The following is a 19,179-nucleotide window of genomic DNA, read 5'->3' on the forward strand; positions in this document are numbered from 1 at the left end:
AATAGCTTGTTAGGAAGTACTGATTCAAGATCAGCGTGAACGGGGTCTTAAAAAAAAAAAAAAAAACAGCAGTCGTAACCAAAGCACTGGCTTGAGCCATTCATTTAGTCGAAAGGCAATTTAGATCTTCTACACCCACCGTACATTTAGAAAAAAAAGAATGTCTGTTATTTTTGGGGGTCTTCCAAATCAGGCATGTGGCTGAAGGATGAAGGTCTCTCCTCGTGCTTGTCGTACCTGAGATGTCAAGACTGATGCGTGACAGGAGGGGAAAACATGTTCCAAGGGGCACTTGGCTGAAATCAGTAGTAGTGTAAAAAAAAAGTGTCGTTGTCTTGTCTGTTGGTTGGCGGGGGTGCATCAGGTAGCGCTGGGCTGTCGCGAGGTAAGTCCTCCTCCCCCGCCCCCCGTCGACGAGGTGCTGTACGTGCGCGAGCGCTGTCGCACCACGGCCAGCCGGCACGGCAGCTCCAGGTCCCGGAAGAGCGGCAGGCCGGTGATGTCAGCCGCCTCGGGACGGTCGCCGGGGATGAGCGACAGCATGCTAAGCACCATGTTCAACTAATGCACAGGGACAACAAATCGGCTTGTCATAACAATACACTCACAAATGGAATGAGCAATACATTTGGATATTACAAGAATAATGTTGGAGTCTTGTAGGAAAAACAGTTGCAATATCAGGAGAAAATGTTTGAATATGCTTAGCCAAGATACAGACAAAAAGCATGTGATCATAGCACCTGATCACTGCTAATGCTAATGATTAAAAAAATAACAGTAAATCATAACGCAATTTTACCAAATTTACAAAAAAGATAAGAATTTGAGCAATTTTCCCTTTCATATTAAACTAATTTTCCTGTGTGTTGTAAAACACATTTGAATGTAAAAAAGGTGTTTTGTCACCACTAGATGACAGCAAAGAGCCACTGACCTCGTGAAAGTTGTTTTTAGAGAAAGACTCTGGGAAGCGCAACGATCGAACCTCCATCAAGGTCTGCAAGAAGACAGACAACTCACTTGAACACCATGCCCAAAGAACTTTTTTGATCAAATAAAACAGACATCAAAGTGAAAAACAATCCCTTAACAATATTGTCACTTTTATTAGCTTGCACCCCTCATGTGACTGGCTCAGAGTGAACGGAATGAGGTTCCTTAAGAAAGTCCCGTTTGCGTAAAAACACAACTGAGGTTCCTCAGGCAGGTCAAGTCAGCATAACAACACAACTGAGTCATCGCATAGATTTTCATTTTTGGCTCAAAACTGGCACAGAGTAAACGGACCAAGGTTCTTTAGCCAGGTCAAGTTAGCACAACACTTGTTGACTTACCCTCACTCTTTCCATCTGCGTCCTAAACGGGTTGAGCAGCTCAAACAGGATCAGGCCCAGAGAGTAAATGTCCACTTTGTGCGAGTACGACTGCCCGGAAAGCTGCCAGGCGAACAATGACAACAACGACACAATGATAATAGGAACCCATGTTGGAAGCACAAGTGCTCTCTCTGCAGTGACCCACCTGCTCAGGGCTCATGTAGAGCTTGGTCCCCACCTGGCCCGTATGTCGTGTGAGGAGCGGCGCCGGCGTCAGGGTGCATTGCTCACACTCGTCCTCCTCGTGCTCCATGGCGGTCACCAGGCCCAGGTCGCCCACCTTCACCACGTCGTCCACCGTGAAGAAGATGTTGGACGGCTAGGGGACACAGGAAAAAAAGACAACACAGTGAGCGGAGCGGCTCCGAGCCTCAGGCCGTTCCTGGCTGCGTTTACCTTGAGGTCCCGGTGCATAAGGCCCTTGCTGTGCAGGAAGTCGACGGCTTCGGCAATCTGAAGGAAAATTTCCAGACACTGGTTGTGCTCCCTCTGGTCAGGCAGGCAGCGCTGGGCCATCCAGTCCTTCAGGTTCTCCTTGCGGCACAGCTGCATTTGGATGTACAGATACACCTGCAGACGGGATGGCACAAATTAGCGGCGCTGGAGCAGGTTGTTAAAATTCAATGGAACAAAATCCCTGTTAAATTGTATGAGGGCGGTTGTAAGCCAAAATGGCAAAATTATATCAAAACTAAATAAGGAGTTTTTGGAAAGTCTGGAAAAGCAAATCAAGAAGCATGAGACAACTAGAGGGAGCATCAAAAAGTTGAACCTTGGGAGACTGCTGCACTCGTTGGCCAGCATGAGTCTGGGGCAGCGCCAGGGCCAGCGAGTTGGGCCGAGGTGGCGAGGAAGAGGAGGGTTGGCTGCTCTCAGGCTGTCGGATGTGTGATGAAGACAAACCGGTCCTCCCGACGCCAGATGGGTCTGAACGGGTGGCGACGGAGGCCGAGTCCTCCTCGGCGTCCACCTCAACGCCGGCGTCACGGTCGCATCCCGAGTCCTCAAAGACGATGTCAAAAGAGGACGAGGTGCAGTCACTGGGCCGGTGAGGCAGGCATAGATCAAAGGAGTCAGGTGTGTCGGGGCGGTCCGGTTCGGTCTGGCTGTCTGGTTCGGACTCGAAGCTGCCGAGGCCCAGAATAGGGTAGGAGGACCGGTCGCCGTTGAGGCCCGAGGCTGTTGTGGTGTCGCAGCCGCCGAGGACCTGGTGCTGATTGTACCCGTTCACCGGCAGACCAGCGGCACCGCCGCCTGAGCCACCGCCCGAGCCACCGCCTGGCGACGCGGAATTGGAGACGGGCACTTTGACGGACAGCGCCTCCATGTGGTCCACAAAGCTCATTGGCGAATCGGTGGCACTACAAGACAGAAACGGGTCAATTCGGACTTTTGTAGCAACAATGGTTCTGAGCTCATCTTGTAACGCGGTGCCGCACACAAAATGCTTCACTTCGTGCACGGCTTTGAATCGGCCGATGAAATGGTCCAACCCCGATGCCAGTCTTACCTGGCGTCTTGTAGCCACCTGTGGTCCATCTTCTCCTGCCAGCCCTCGGGGGGGCTCTCCTGCCATGCGTTGAAGTAGCGGATGATGCCGGGGTGCTCCAGCTTGGCCAAGGCCTTCACCTCCCGCATCACCTTCTCACGCGCCACCTCCCTGAAGGAGCGAGAGACCGCCTTTGAGCAACACGGCTCGCTCGGCTCAGCTCGGGTCGGCGACCGTACCTGTTGGGCAATCGGATCCTCTTGATGGCGTAGTTGCAGTCGTCCACTTTGTTGCGCGCTTCGAAGACTACGCCAAAGCCCCCGCGGCCGAGGCACTGCACGGGCTCAAAGTCTGTCAGGTACCTGAAGAGATGCACATGACACCGCATCTCAGCTAATTTAGTGACACCACATACGAGTTGTTTTTGTTCTCGTGGTGATAGAAAGATATTTTTTAGCAGAGTTTATCTGATTGCATATTTTTATCCTTATTTCATGTTGCACGATTCCGCCACAATTGTTCCTAGTTTGGGAGGTGATATATATAAATAGATATAATAAAGCCAATTCCCCTAATGACGTACCTGGACACATATTTGCTGGAGCGCGTTTCCTCTGCGTCCGGCTCTTTGGCTTCAACAACCTCGAGGTCGGTCTTGTCGGTCTGGCACTGCGTCTCGGACTCTTTACGTTGCTTCGGAGGAGAAAGAAAAAAGAAAAAAAAACACGGATCAACCAAGATCTACTCACAGAAAAGACTAAATTGGCCGGGTATTCTTTGGTAGAAATCCAATCAAAGCTAGCTGGGACGGGCTCACTTGACTTGTTCCCCGTCCTACCCCCGTTGTGTGTACTTGAGGGTCCTTTTTGAGCTTGGGGTCTTACCCTGCTGCTGACGGAGGCTGACGGGTGAAAAAACTTGCGCACCACGTAGGTGGTGGCGGCGATGCAAAAGACTATGGTGCCCAGGATCTCTTTCCACCAGGGCAGGAGCAGCACGGGGTCTTTGTTCCTGCCGTTCTCGGGCTTAGCCTCGCTTCTCTTGATCACACTCACTGCGCTATCCCGCTTCCCCCGGTAGCGCTTGTTGTAGGGGAAGTAGTAGCCGTTGTCTACGGAAGGAAGAAGGATGGGCGGGTCAGATGTCGACGAGGCCAGCTTGCGAGTCCCGGGTCTCACCGTAGGGATATTGCAGGATGGACAAAGCTCCATTGCTGTACTCGTCATGGGAGAACTTGTCGTTGTTTAGACACTTGTCAAACTCGTCCGAGCCGACCAAGGCCGGAGTCCGAGACGGTGAATCTGCCAAAGAGCAGTCAACCCATGTCGTCATCCCATGTCGCCATCCCGACTTTGCGAGGCGCTAAACTCACGGATGAGAGGCTTCCATTTGACCGTGGGTAGCGGAATGATGTCCTTCTCGGACCCGATGGCTTTAGACGGAAACTTCTCGGTGATCCTCACAGAGGACTGGAGGTAGAGCTGCCCCTGGAACATCCCTTCAAGGGGGCACCCCAAAATATTCATGATCAATTTCAACTCATTGTTACGGTGCTGCTGCTGTGTGTGCTTCAACCACACGGGGGCGCAGGTAAACACATACCCAGGTAAACGCTGGACGCCGAAGCATCCTTGGCTGCGTCCGGATTGTCGTTGTCGTCCTCGTCGTCAGTTTCCGAATCGTTGCTGTAGGCCGTGTCGTCAAACAGGCTTATGGGGGTGACTTTACCGCCGCCCACCAGCCAGGCGGAGGCAATGGGAGTGCAGAACTGGAACGAGAGCAAGACGTTTTCTAGCAGACTTACTCCCAAAGGTCCGGTTTGAGCCAGGCAAAGCCGTCTTTTCTCACCTGATGTTCCCAGACCAGCTGTCCATCAGCCCCAGTGCTGAAGGCCATCACCTTCCAATCGGGTACAGACACCTTGATGACCAAGTCCAGGTTGTAGTTCTTCTTGTTGTTCGTCTGCTCTTTGGACTCCTCTGTGATTATTTGTGGACGCTCCCCTCGCCACCAGGAGTCCCCGTTGGCCATCTCTCCCTCCAGGAAGCTGATGGCCGACTGCGCCTCTGGCACGAGTTTCAGCTCAAAGTTTCCCACGCTGAAGTTCCACCTGAAGCCCCGAAAACAAGCCACACTGTCATGTGACTCGATACTTTGCGTCAGCCCGATACCTATACCAGGATATGGTTACTCGCCCATGCCTTGAGAATACTACGCACTTCTCTATTCCTGAGCGAGGTCTGATGGCTCGGACGGTCTTTTGGGTCCTCTGAAGCAGGAGCACGTCTTCGCCTTCCGTTCCTTCAGCCCCCCAGTGGCTGCAGCCCACCGCGGAGCAGAGGTAGCGCAGCTAAAGATAACGAGGCAATTTTGGTCAATGAATAACAAATTCAGAAAACAAGTAAAAACTATATATATATATATACATATATATATATATATATACATATATATATATATATATATATATATACATATATATATATATATATATATATATAATATATATATATATATAATATGTATATATAATATATAATATGTATATATTATATATATATACATATAATAACTATAATATATAATAAAAACTATAATAAACAAATAAAAACTACAAAAACTGAAGCATTCTGAGTTATAAGAATTAAAAAAAAAACTAAAAATGAATAAAAGTTGTGCGTAATTGCGTGCGTACCTTGCCGCTGTAGGCGCCCAGGCCGTAAGTGGTGAGCGACTTGCCGCCGACCAAGACGGTGTCTTCTCCGATGCGGTAGGACGACTCCAGGAGGGACTCCACGCTGAAAGGCACCGCCTCCATACTTTCACGATCGCGGTTCCACTGGAACAAGGCGCCATCCAGAGACGGGATCACCATCTTGCTGCCAAACACCTGGCAGACAAAGGAAGAAAACGTAGCCATGATTGTCGATGCTGCTTTGAGTCATTTTGGCTGAATACTTTAGTTTTCTCTGCTTTGTTTTATCAGGCTGTTTTTTTTCTTCATTTTTTAAATTTTGTTTACCTTCTGCATCTTCAGCGACACTGCATAATGCGTGTGCGTGTGTTAGGCAAGCCATGATGACATCATTGCAACAAAAAACTGACCCCAATCCCACCAGGTCAACATCTTATAAGGAATGGATAGGCTAATTTAGTCAACAGAATCTCAATATTCACATTCAGGATAGATTCTTTTTTTTTCCTCCCCAAGTCAGACTTTTTTTTTTTTTTAAACAGTTTAAGACAGCAAAAGAGGAAAATTGATAGTCGATGGTGATTAAATGGGCGGCAGACAGAGGTGATGTCATCTCGTCAAGATGATGAGATTTAGTGAGATTAATGAAGCAGGTGGGGGGGGGGCACGCAGGTGAGTCACCTTGCTGCCGATGCTTTAGTCCTCGGCTATGTTCCGACACAGAGTTTGTGAGAAAACCTCACTCCAAGTTTTTTTGTTTTTTTAAATATTGTCAGAACTATAAAGGAATGCAAGTCCGTTGGTTGGGTATCTTGGACGTGTTAAGCACAGAGCTAATTTTTGTCTGATCATTTCACTGACGTGCAATTAAAAAAAATAAAATTGTTGGAAGCAAATTGGAACAAGTGGAGAGGAAAATGTAATTTTTTGCTAAAAATATCGGCACTTTGACTCCTAAGCTTCCGCCAGGCCGGAAGACAAATGACTTGCCGGCCGGCTGACTCGGACGCTCGTCCATCATGTTGCCTCAGAGTGTGTGAATTGTCATCTGTGATGACATCATCTCTTGGCCTAAAACATTACCTCACTCTCCTAATCCCAAACACGCGCGCGCGCGCACACACACACGCACACACACACGTACACACGCACTCTTCATCCCTTTACACTTGCCAGCATGAGTCACTCCACTTTGATTGAAAACCTTGCACTGACCTTTTGACACACACACACACACACACACACACACACACACACACACACACATAGACACATACACACTTTTTTGTGCAGACAAAGCTGTTTTGTGTTTGTCGATGTAAAAAAAAAAAAAAAAAAGCTATTAAAAAAAAAAAAAAAAAAAAAGACAAGAAAGGGGCGCAGTGCGGGGGCTGGACGGCGGCAGGTGACTGGCTGCCTCCTCTCACGGCGTTTCGAAGGGCCAGCCAATGGTGCGGCAGCAGAGCCCTCCCCGACGGGAGCCTAATCGCCGAGCAGACTGAGTACACGCGCGTGGGCCGATGTAAACGCGTTAGCCGCGGCCTGAGGTGGCCACGCTGCATTCAGAAACTAAGAACTGGAGGGGACATGAATACAAATACAAACACACACACACACACACACACACACACACACACACACACACACACTCATGGCAGAAATCATTACAGAAGACGTCACGGCAAAGTCAGCGTGTTCAGAGGTGAGGAGCAGACGTCTTTCTGCTCTGGCCCACTCCGCCGCTAACAAGTGCAAATTTAAACAAGCTCAGCAGCTCACTGACACACACGCACGCACTTGGGTGACTTTTAAGGCTGTTAACAATTTGAAATTTTATCACACACATCCTGCATGTGTGTGTTTTGTAATGACACGAAAAGGAGGAGGTCTTGAATTGAAGGCGGCTGAGATGACAAAAACCTATCACGGTGAGGATTAAAGCCTCCGTAAAATCTTGCTGCCAAGCCTCAAATAATCGTCCAAGGACTAGCGCAGCTTTTTTGTTTGTTTCTTCTAATAAACAGTTTGAGGAGAAGGCGGTGAGGAATGGCACGTCCATAAAATAGCACAAATACGAACGAAAATATTCTCTTTACAGTGGAGACAAGCGGCGTGGGCGACACGGACTCGCCGCAACGATTGTCGTTTAACGTCGGTGACGTTTTGACTTTGACTTTCTTTCTTGAAGACGAATGAGCGCGAGCACAAGTTGCTCTTGAAGGTGACATTGCGGCGGAAGTGCAAATGCGAGTTTGCGCCGCTGCGAGCTTCCTTCAGGGGCTTTTGACACTTTGAAGCCTCCGAGGAGTGCACGAACACGCACACATAGAAACAACATGAACAAAAAGCTCTCCTGAATTTTTACATCTCAAATACAAAAAAAAAGCTGAATTTTAACGTCTAAATTTAGAACGGCAGACTTTCTACATATAGTTGCTCTTTCTATTTTGTGAAATGCTGGATTCACACCACGACATGTGTTTTGATCACCATAGTGGTTGGGGCTCGGCACCGTGACGGATGCTGATTGGTGGACATAGAACAAACAACTACACGACAAAAACAAGTGTTCTTTAAGTTAAAAAAAAAAAAATCCATCCATCCATCTTCTTCCGCTTATCCGGGGTTGGGTCGCGGGGGCAGCAGCTTTAGGAGGGACTCCCAGACTTCCCTCTCCCCAGCCACTTCATCCAGCTCATCCGGGGGGATCCCAAGGCGTTCCCAGGCCAGCTGAGAGATATAGTCTCTCCAGCGCATCCTGGGTCGTCCACGGGGTCTCTTACCGGCGGGACATGCCTGGAACACCTCCCCAGGGAGGCGTCCTGATGAGATGCCCGAGCCACCACATCTGGCTCCTCTCAACGTGGAGGAACAGCGGCTCTACTCAGAGTCTCTCCCGGATGTCCAAGTTTATCATCTTATCTCTAAGGGAGAGCCCGGACACCCTGCGGAGGAAACTAATTTCGGCCGCTGGTATCCTGGATCTCGGGAGGGTAGGAGCATAGATTGACCAGTAAATAGAGAACTTTGTCTTTTGGCTCAGCTCTCTCTTCACCACGACAGACTGGTACAGAGTCCGCATTACTGCTGACGCTGCACCGATCCGCCTGTCGATCTCGCGCTCCAACCTGCCCTCACTCGTGAACAAGACCCCAAGATACTTGAACTCCTCCACTTGGGGTAGGATCTCATCCCCAATCCGGAGAGGGCATCCACCCTTTTCCGACCGAGGACCATGGACTCGGATTTGGAGGTGCTGACCCTCATCATAAAAAATAAAAAAAAATCTGAAAGTAAAATCCTAAACTAGACCACTCAACCTTCATCAAATCGCAATTTTAACCTTGAAACCATATTCTATTTTAAAACACTAATTTTAGCTAGAAAGTCAAAACACAAAAAAAACCTCGACCATCATCAAATCCAGAATCTAAAACCACCACTTAATCTATGAATCTTGAATTGAGCTCGCAAACTTTATATCAGACCGCAAGACATGCTCTGAACTCTGACAAGAGCGTCAGGGTTTCAATCCCGGATTAAGGTGTCAAGCAGGGTTTGATTAGACCCCCCCCCAAAGTGCTCAATTCTGACATTACGGCCTCAGTGCCACTCCGATCGATGTAGGCGGTTTTAAGACGGCGTGTGCTCCATGTGCGTTTGTTTATGTGAACCTCAGTGCTCAACAAAAGCTGACAATCTCCTCCAGGCCAAACCGCTCCTCTTAGCAGAGCGAGGAGAGGAGGGAAGGGTGGGTGTCTCGGTATGTTTACATGTTTCACATGTAGGCAACGCCGACGCCTGCTCGACTATTCAAAGTGCAACGAGTTCAGCGGCTGCTCTTAAAGAAAGGGTGCCCTGGGATTAAAGGAGGAGGGGCGGAGGGTTGGGGGGTGTCTTTGAAGAAAATACGATTATATATTTTTTTCTTTTGTAACGTGAGCTGTTTTGTAATTTGACGCTATTAGGGGATCACTTCCATTTATTTGGCTTTAAAGGACATGTATCATGGAAAATTGCCTTTTTTTTTTTTTTTGCTTTTAAAATCATTTTCTTGTGTATCTGGAGTATCCAGGAGTGTAGAAAAGTGTAATATATCCCCTCCAGGTGCTGCAGAGATACTGTTATGAGCGTTTTGGGGGGCTATTCTTTTACTCTGTTCAGATTTCTCCATTTTCTATGACGTTTTTTTATCTACTACATCACATCCGTTGGGGCGGGACAAACCAAACAAGGTAATGGGTGTTGCCAAACGGAAATCCGAGTAATAAACATGAATCCGCCTCGTTTAGAACGTGGTGAGACTTTTGTAGTCCAAGCAACTCAAGGATGCCGAAGTGGAGAGATCAAAATGTTCCGTTGTTGGACGCATCGATCCACACAAATCATTGCACATCATCAGAACCTCAAAGAAGTGCCCAATCATATTTCATTTTTCAAGCAGTGTTCCCACATCTGTGGGCAAAGTCCTGCTTGGTATGAAGTGTTTCTTTTGTCAGTATAGAGACTGATTGCTGAAAGACTTCATTTCGTTGATGGTTCAGTCCATTCAATCCATGGAAACAACACAATAAAGCGGTAAGTCTGAGATAATAAACGGTATTTCTTTTTAATAATATTGTGTCTGCACTCGTTTTCATAGCATTAGCGTCAGTCTTTCTTCTGATTTCACTTCTTGTGGGTGTATTTTGAGTAGTTGTATCAGATGAATTGCATCGAAGGAGCTGTATTATTCTTGGGTAACACAATGTGTTTAATCCATTCGTTAGTTTCTCGCTAGCGTTAGCATTGGCTTACTTCGTAATTTGCCTGCAGTGCGTTTACAAGACGTTCATAAATATTGTGAGGGGATTTATTTTTATTTTTATTTTTTTTTACATTATTTATTTATTGATTTATGTGTCATGTATGGTTGTATGGACAAGTCTTCTGTCATTGATATCTTTTAATCAATCAAAAAGTTCTAAAGCATCGTTGTTCCACTTTATATAGACCACAAGTAAGTGAGTAAAACATAAAACAGTAGAATTTATTACCGTGATATTTGGGCTTTAAGTATCAATTGCTGGTATCGGTTGCCTCCACAATTACCCAATATGTTCAACTCAAAATTATAATTACAGATTTGAACTTGCATCAACATTGCGGTCGGTCGTCGTAAACGTTTGGGCAAGTGACTCTCAACCGGTCCGTCGGGACCCAAAAGTGGGTTGTGGAGTATTTTGGAGTGGGTCACAGACGGGCAGTAAACATTTGCAGGTATTCCTCAGGTACACACACATTACACAGTTATGTCAATACATTTGCATGCTCTCTTATTATTGTCACACTTTTTCTCAAGGTTCAAACGCTGGATATGTGAACACAAATGATGGCGCAACACATGTAGACAGACAACAACAATCATGTGCTTGAAATATGCAGATCGTCATTCCACAACAAAGACATTTGGCTTGCTTTGGTGGAATAATTTTGTTTCTGGAACGCTAGATGCTATTTTGGGGAATTATTATTGGTACCTCAGGTTTGCTGAGGCTGGAGGACACCAGGCAGCCTGAGCCGACGTCCAGGTCCCACTGCTTGCGCCCCTGGTTGTGCGGGTCCAGTGCCGAGATGCGCCCATCCAGGGTGCTGATGATCACCAGAGACCTGTGCAAACAATCCAAACCAACGTCAGACTACACTCAAGTTGAGCTCAGGCATTTTCTTCAGAACCCTTTAACCAGCTTTGTGGCTTCAAATTCTAATTTGAAATGCTTGGTAAGACACTCAGGAGAAAGTTTGGCGAGCGGCGCCCTGTTGATGGGCGGGACTTTGCGGCGAACGTCGCCAAAGCCTGCCGGCCCCGCCCATTGTGCCGCACCGGCTGTCATTCAAGCGCCGGGCCGCAGGGGCAGACTATCGATTGGACGGCTGCTGCTGCGGGACGCAACCTCCCCAATGTGATTCCTTTCTCCCTTTTCTACTTTGAGGGGCTGAGGACAATGCAGAAATGCCGCTTTAGGAATGATTGATGACTTGATTGGGCTTGATTCTGACTAGCGAATGGCTTTCTCGGTTACGGCGGGCCCAAACACAACAGAGCGCGCCAACTTGAGTGGCTCCGAGCAGCCTCTATTGATCAGAAGGCATCCGTGACGGATGGCGGCTATCGAACAGCTCTTGAGTATCAAGGAGCGCCGGAGGACATGTCGTCCCGCAGGCAACTAAAGGCGGGATTATTCCCGATCGATGGGAGGAAGTTTCCTCTAATTGTGCACATTGCCTGTGAAGACCGGACGCTGTGGTGGGGGAAAAAAATTATGAAATGAATATTTGAAGGCAAAGTAAGTGGGGCTTTCCTATTGAATGCTAAAGAATTCAACAGTCAGAAATAGGTTCAAACGTTTCCAAAAATACAAACATGGTAACAAGGCGTCAAAGATAAGATGATCGCCGCCTCCCGCTGGAGGAAAAAAAAAATCTGCTGCTGGCATTATCAGGCGTGCTAAGAAAAATATTGTTTTGCCCTTCTATCGGTTGCCAATGAGAAAAGGAATCGACTCGCCCTTTCTATTGGCTCTCGGGCCTGCTCACGTAGAGCAGATTGGCTGTTGCTAAGCAGTGGGCTGAGGACCCGCCCCTTTCCAGTCTCGCCGAGGAAGGAGAAAAAGAAGAAGACACAGACTACAAGTGAAGATGGAGATCAAAAGCTTTTGTGGGGTGCTGATGAAGTGAGGGGGGTCGGAGCGTTCTCATGAGCGGAGCGGCGGCCAAGCCAAACAAAAGACGACACCCAAGGAAAAAAAAAAAATAAACAAAAAAAACACCACAACAGCCCCACGCAGCGAGTCCAGCTGCGGGCGGTTTATTTCCAAGAGTGCTTATCAAAGCCGGGGCGACGTCAGCCGCATCTTGGGGCTCCGCAAAAATAATTAGCGATAAATCACTCCGACAGCTGCATGCCGGCATGCCGACATAAAAACAAACATCTTCAATCCAGCAGTCATTTTGTGCTTGTAGTTGGGAAGGAACTACACTGAAGTGAGCGCAGGATCGTTAGTGAACAAAAGTAGCACTTTGCCGCCCAATGGAGGCATCTTATTGGCAAGGCCTTGAAGTGAGTTGAGGCATTTTTTTTTTTTAGACAAAATTAGTGCTTTGCCACCAACTAGGGGTATCTTGTGACTTGCAGTGATTTATTTAGACAAACGCGGTGCTCTTGTGGTAGTTGAGGAGCTTAATTCAGACAAAAGTAGTGACTTGTTTCCATCATGCAGCATCTATAGGCAATTCTAAACCTTTTTAGGCGTATCAGACGGACACAAACGCAATGACAAATGCAAATTAAAACATTTTCACCTTCATCACACAATGCAACGGCAGCGGCGGTGAGCAACTTTTAGCAATAAATTGACCCGTCGGTGAATATGGAAGGAGGTTGAGGAGGGGCGAGGCTGCCTAAAGGCGGCTCGTTAGTGTCGCGCCATCATCGTGTCCTCATGGCGGCTGAGCACGAAGAGCCAATTAGCCCGGTGCCCAGCCGCTGCTCCTCGGAGACAAGCGCACGCTCGCAGGAGGTGTTAAAGTGAGCTGTAAACACACTCCATTCAAAGAAAGCGGCACAGCGCGGCGCAATGTTTACATCTGGCAGGTCTCCAAGGAGAGCCGCCGCCGCCGCCAATCAGGAGGCACCGAGCGCCGGCCGCCAGCCAACGGGGCCCGTGTTGTTCTCCAGCACTCAGTCCAATGGGCAGGCGGCTGTGCGTCGAACCGGCCAATGGCAGCGCGGGGCTGCTTGTAACCATGCGACAAGGCGAGTGGCGAGGAGCGTCCAAAATACGAGCGCGTGGGGAGCACGTGCCGGGGAGAAAGTTGAGAATGCGGCGGCCTGCGCTCGGTCGGCCGCACCCAAAGTTGAGAAGGTGCACTCCAAATTCTTTGCACCAAAATGCATTTTAAAAGGTGAAAAGAATGTTTGAAAGCCGCTTGAGAGACATTGACCAAGTGCCAGAAGACGTCTTTTAAATGCAGATGGGAGAAATTGTGAGGCAAAAACAATAGAAAATCTTGAATCCATAAAAGTGCTGATAACATTTACCACTTAACTGGACCTAGGAGACATGTTAAGTTATTTTCAGATTTAAAAAAAAAAAAAGTCACTTTATAGGGCAAGAAACCTGACAAATCTGGTAAAGAGACATGATACAAAACAGAGGTGACCATATTAAAAAAAATCATTACTGTCATTTTTCCTGTCATTACAGATTTAATTCCTGTCTCTGTCTTTGTCCAAGTGTCAAAGTCAGGGCGACTGCAGAGTCAAGGGTGTGGTTTTTAGGCAGTTCAAAAAAAACACACAGAGAGACTCGTCTCTCCTTGCTTGCATAAGCGCACTGAGCTCCGCATGGTGCTCTCTTGCCATGTCGGTTTGCACGTGCTCAAATCCAAACGGCGTGGCGCCACGCTGCCGACAGCTGATTGGCCCAGCCGCCGCCGTACAATTGGTTGTTGCCAAGCAGTGAGTGCAGTAAAAACAAGACAGCGTGCACAGTCCATCCTTCGACCGGCTATCGGCTTGGTTTTCATCCTCGCTTGGCGTCTCGGAGCATCCCACCTTTTTTTTTGCCTTTGCCCCACCCAAAGTGCTGCAGTGCTGCGGGATGCATCCTGCTGCCGACTTGTCAAAGGAGCTTGTAAATCCAATCTGCTGCCCGGGGAACAACTTTTCAAATCACAATGGACGACTCTTCATCTTTCTGAGCTAAATGAGCACAATGTGGCACCGCAATGCAAAATGCAGAATCCTGGGTATGCACGGGCATGGCACCTATAAACTTTTTTGTGGGTCTATGTATTCATGACGGGTGAACCAAATTTCATGTTGCCAATTGAAACTGACTTTGAGGGGACATTTTTATTCAAAACCAAAATGGCAAACCTCCTGCATGTATGGTTCCAAACATTTTTGTGGGCATACTCATGACATGCCTACCAAATTTCCACTGTAAAATGAAACGAGCTTTGGATTTTAGAATTTAATTCAATTTGTTCAATTTTCTATGGTGCTAACAATTCGGAGCAAATCAGCTGACTTGCGTTGACTGTTCAAATTCCCGATTGACATGTTTACAAAATTACTTGGTGATAGTCCAACTGGTTTTGGGGGCTCTGTTTTTTTTCCCCAAGCCAAACAGCAATAAATAGGAATCGCCAAAACAAGCTTCTTTCTGTATTTTAGTGGAACTAGTGTGTGTGACGACACATGATCGAGAATGTTTTTGTCCTGAAAAGGACGTCTTCTGGTTGAGAAAAAAAAAAAAAAAAAGTCCACCTCATGCGTGCTAGAAAACTTTCCCTCACACTTCATTCACATCCTCGATTGGCCTAACATATTGAGGACAGCGCTATTAATATACTCTCCCTGGTTACCCGCCATGCGACCACTCAAACTAAGTCAGCAGGACATTTTTTTTTGTTTTGGTTTTAAAAGCATAAAAATATGAACTCCTTCCAAAACATGAAAACCTCCTACTCCTCTGCAAGCTAACTATAGCCAGACCCGTGTGGCCCCGCCGCTCAAATCCTGAGCAGCGGCCCGTCTCTCCGACGCCATTGGCCGATGGGACGGCCAGCCCGACCCATTGGCTGTTGCTAAGCAGTGGGGTTGCCGCACGGGATCCGGAGCTGTCGGAGCCCTGAGGGTGTTAAGGGCGGCAGCGCAAAGGAAGGTGGGGGAGCAGGTTCAAACCTAACCTCCCGAAGGCGGGAGGGGTGCGAGTGGAATCGGGTGAAGGATGCTGTGATTTTTCGTTTCAGGTACTACTTGGTGAAAAAAGTTTGACAAACAGCACTGCAGTCCTTCCCACTTGCTGTGATGGCACTACAGTTGCTACCTTGGAGTTTTGACCAAATATTGGACAAAAACATTAGTGTGACTCAATTTGTCAACAGGGGAAGCAACTTACTATACGCAGGGGCCCTGTCAGTCTTGGAGGTACTGAAAGGTTTGCGCATGCATAATTCACGCGTGTGCATGTAAACACGTCATCTCAGGGGAGGGGGGGGTCCTACATTTACAGGTGAGCCACTGACAGCAGCAGCTGCTGATCAAAGCGTACGGCTGCAAAATTAATAGACGACGGGAAACAAAGCACACAATGGAACACACCATTCAAACTATCACGGGAACATTTTTAAGGTGGCAAATTGACAAATAACACGCCAAAAAGTCTGATATTCAGCATGGTCAAACTTTTGATGACCGATTAATCAGCCGATGACAATGTACATTGCAGCCTGTAGCGCTTTGCCGCATCGCGTTTGATGTGTGCGCGACCTGGGCCAAGTTCAGTGGCAATCCTCCTGACGGCTGGATGGAAAGCAGGCATGCAAACCTCAGAGGACATCACACGAGGGAGCGACATGCTTCTCCTGTGAACCAGGTGAACGAGGTATAGCTAACAAAGAACACACGCAAAGCAGAGTACCTTTTTGGTGCTGATTGACGCGTTCCAGTAGATGCAAGTGATGCGCTACAAAATCAGCCTGCAGCCTCAACAGGCTGCCGCTCATAGCACAATAAAAAGCCAATTGGGGCGCACTGACATTTGAAACATAACAACAACAACCATAGGGAATTGGATGTAAATATGTCAATAGATGTAGAACAGGGGGTTTCAACTGGTTTTGTCCAAGGGATCACTATTATAACTGAGAATCAACTCAGGGACCACTGCTTTGGCAGAATATTATTTTATTTTGCACCGAATGAGGATAGACCTATACAGGCTATTTATTTGCATCTGTATGTCTATTTTGAGAATCTCAGCTATGTTTGACATAATTTGGATGGGTGAATGATTCACAAAATTAGCTGGAAAATAAACAAAAAATAATAAATACATTTTGTTTTTTAAAATGTTACAATTGTTTTCCATTTCCAATTTCGCGGACCACTAGCAATACCGCCACGGACCACTAAAGGACCCCAGACCACCGGTTGACAATGGTGTGTAGAACATCAACTGATGGAATATGAACGCTAATAAGAACTAACCTAGCTACAAATGAAAATTATAACCACAACAATAAGCATGTTGATAAAGTAACGATAAGGCCGCTAATGAGTGACGTTTTATGGAAAGAAAAGATTTTGGTACAATATTGGTTTCAAATTGTACCTCCGCAACGACAATTCATATCACTTTTGACAAAATGATTTTTGTTATTGCACAACTGTACAGTTAGTAGCACAACAACCATTTAAGTTGTTGTGGTTCGCCTGAAGATCCAAATTGTGCTCAGCGTGCCTCAATCATGATCGCATGCAAAAACTCATCACAATCCTCAGTTTTTACAAGTAATCTCCAATGAGGCGGCTTTTGTGACCGTTATGGCAGCCTTGTGCAGGTGTACCTAATGACGTGACCGGTGGGGGCTATTTTTATTTTGATTGGATCACAGAGCAAACAAGGAACATAAAAACATTAAACAACAACTTAATAGCAACAAAAGAAATATTATGGAGTTTTTTGTCTGTTTTATGTACTTTGGACGCAAACGATTCTTTTTTGGAAAGGGGGGGGGGGGGGGTCCTTGCTGGGCGTGTTATGATGTCGCCCCATCAGAGCTGCCACATCACCCCCGCCCACGTGCGTTGACCACAACATGCACCAAAAATCAAACGACACGGCACATATTGCAATTTTCAATTTTGACAACTTTTTCACAACTTTCATTGTTTCTCCGCTTGGTTTCCGTTTCCATACAATTTGTTGTCAGCTGGCTCACTCGTTTTACGAATTAAAATGGCACGATTAAAAAAAAAAAAAAGGTTGAAGTCCAGTTAGAAAATAAAAACAAAAAGACATTGTCCGGTTGATTGTTATTTGGGGATTTGGGGTCTTTAAGGTTATTTCGGTTATTAGTGAAGTTAGGAAGGCGAAAGCTTTGAAAGTTGTTTTATATAAGCGCTCGGTGGGAAGAAGGGACATGTTCATCGTCGTGTTCCGTGTCACATCCGCCTCGCTTACCTCCTCATTGGGAAACTTTCGTGGCGTTCTCCACCGCAGGACGCCTCGTCTTCCGCGCTTGGCGTCCCGTTGTCCGCGACGTCCTCCACGGTCACATCCGCCACCACCGGGCGTAGCTTCACCGCTCGGTGTCCATCGCTCGAGCCCCTCGTAGCAAGCCGGGGCTTCCCGTCGGCGACGACCGAGCCCAAAGTGTGCAGGGTCCCGATTCCGACGAGCACGTTGAGGAGCAGGAGCGCCAGAGAAATGCTCACGTTTCCAAAGCGAAGCCCCCTTTCCATTTGGAAGGCTGGCTCATTAGTGAAGTAGTAATTTACATGCCACTGCTCGGCCGTGTAAACCTTTACATACAGGAAAAATAATCGTTTGTGTTATAAGTGTCAATAGAAGTTACGTCGTAGTTTGCCCTAAAGTGCACTCTCTTCTTCTCATATATGTAAACACAGCCACGGGAAAATAACGCAGTGTTATCCTCTTTATACTTGATGCAAGACTTGCCGTGGTTACGATTCGAGGCCCCGCCTTGTTTCCATACAGCGATTGGCCGTTGAAAAGCATCCATTCGTTAAGACCACTTTTCGTTGACTGGAGAGGTGTCAATCCAAAGGGGCGGCTTACTCAGCACAAGGTTATTGGGCTGACTAGCCGTCACTCAAAAAGAAGCCCGCGGAAATGACCAACTTCAATATCAGTGAATCTGACTGGCCGAGTCTCCAGACGTTCAAGGCGTCCAATCGGAAAGGCGATCATGGTAAACAACCACCATGATTGGCTCAATGCGTTGCCCTGTTTACAAGAGAAGATAACTGCATTGGATACTCCAGTCGTCAATCAGCAGTGGTTGTCGAGTCGCCCGATGCAAAAACATCAACGTGGCTCCCGCTACACAATTGTCGCGGTATTTTCTCTTCCTGTGGTCAGGGGTTATCATCCGACAATTAACAAATTGAAACTAAATAAGAATAAAATAAATAAAAAGGGGAAAATTGACGTCGAGCTCATAAACAAAATAAAAATCAAATTTAAGTCTGGTAAAATACAATGGAAATAATAGCAGCAATAATAGCGGTATAAAAATATATTTAACTTTTTGCATTGCCACTTTTCATTGAAGAGACGACAGAAATGGAATTATCTTGCTGAACAAAAATAAAAAAATCTAAGAAAAATTATTGCCACCAACATCAACCCCATTTTAACTACACGCTTACAGCTAGTATAGCACCAAAATAGCGTTTTTATACAGTACAAGTACAAGTACAGCGCTGCAAAAACAGTCCAGCCCACTAGAATCAATCCCTCCCATCAGAATCAAGTCTCCCTCGTCGCACACTCCAGATTTCGAGTGGGGTCTGACTGCAGAATGCAGAAGGGTATCACTTCTCCCACAGCCCGCTAAATCACACACCGCCCCTGCTCTCACAACGCCCAACTTGGAGTTTTCTACAGCCAGCCTGCCCCTAAGTGGAGGCAAGTGGTAATCGCTAGGGTGAAAAGTGAGCGACTGATTTGATTGACTGAAGAGAAGTGAATTGAGAGGCTGCTCGCTGACTTTGTAAATAACATAGTGCAAACATACTTTGTGTGTGTGTGTGTGTGTGT

At 47.1% G+C, this 19,179-nt stretch overlaps 1 protein-coding gene across 1 annotated transcript; it reads right to left on the reverse strand.

Annotated features, from left to right (window-relative positions):
- Positions 1 to 23: 23 nt before the first annotated feature.
- eif2ak3 (eukaryotic translation initiation factor 2-alpha kinase 3) lies at positions 24 to 18,994 on the reverse strand. The gene is made up of 18 exons (XM_085931235.1): positions 17,578 to 18,994; positions 11,083 to 11,212; positions 5,564 to 5,758; positions 5,088 to 5,218; positions 4,717 to 4,978; positions 4,471 to 4,636; positions 4,241 to 4,366; positions 4,047 to 4,169; positions 3,753 to 3,979; positions 3,452 to 3,561; positions 3,108 to 3,230; positions 2,890 to 3,039; positions 2,152 to 2,740; positions 1,776 to 1,949; positions 1,525 to 1,698; positions 1,338 to 1,439; positions 938 to 1,000; positions 24 to 561 (listed from the first exon to the last, which is right to left on the reverse strand). Exons 1-18 carry the CDS (start codon positions 17,856 to 17,858, stop codon positions 361 to 363), a joined length of 3,327 nt encoding a protein of 1,108 aa, XP_085787361.1. The 5' UTR covers positions 17,859 to 18,994; the 3' UTR covers positions 24 to 360.
- Between the last annotated feature and the right edge of the window lie 185 nt (positions 18,995 to 19,179).

The sequence above is a fragment of the Syngnathus leptorhynchus genome, chromosome 15, assembly GCF_054491065.1.
Source record: "Syngnathus leptorhynchus isolate UIUO chromosome 15, UIUO_Slep, whole genome shotgun sequence".
Lineage (NCBI taxonomy): Eukaryota > Metazoa > Chordata > Actinopteri > Syngnathiformes > Syngnathidae > Syngnathus > Syngnathus leptorhynchus.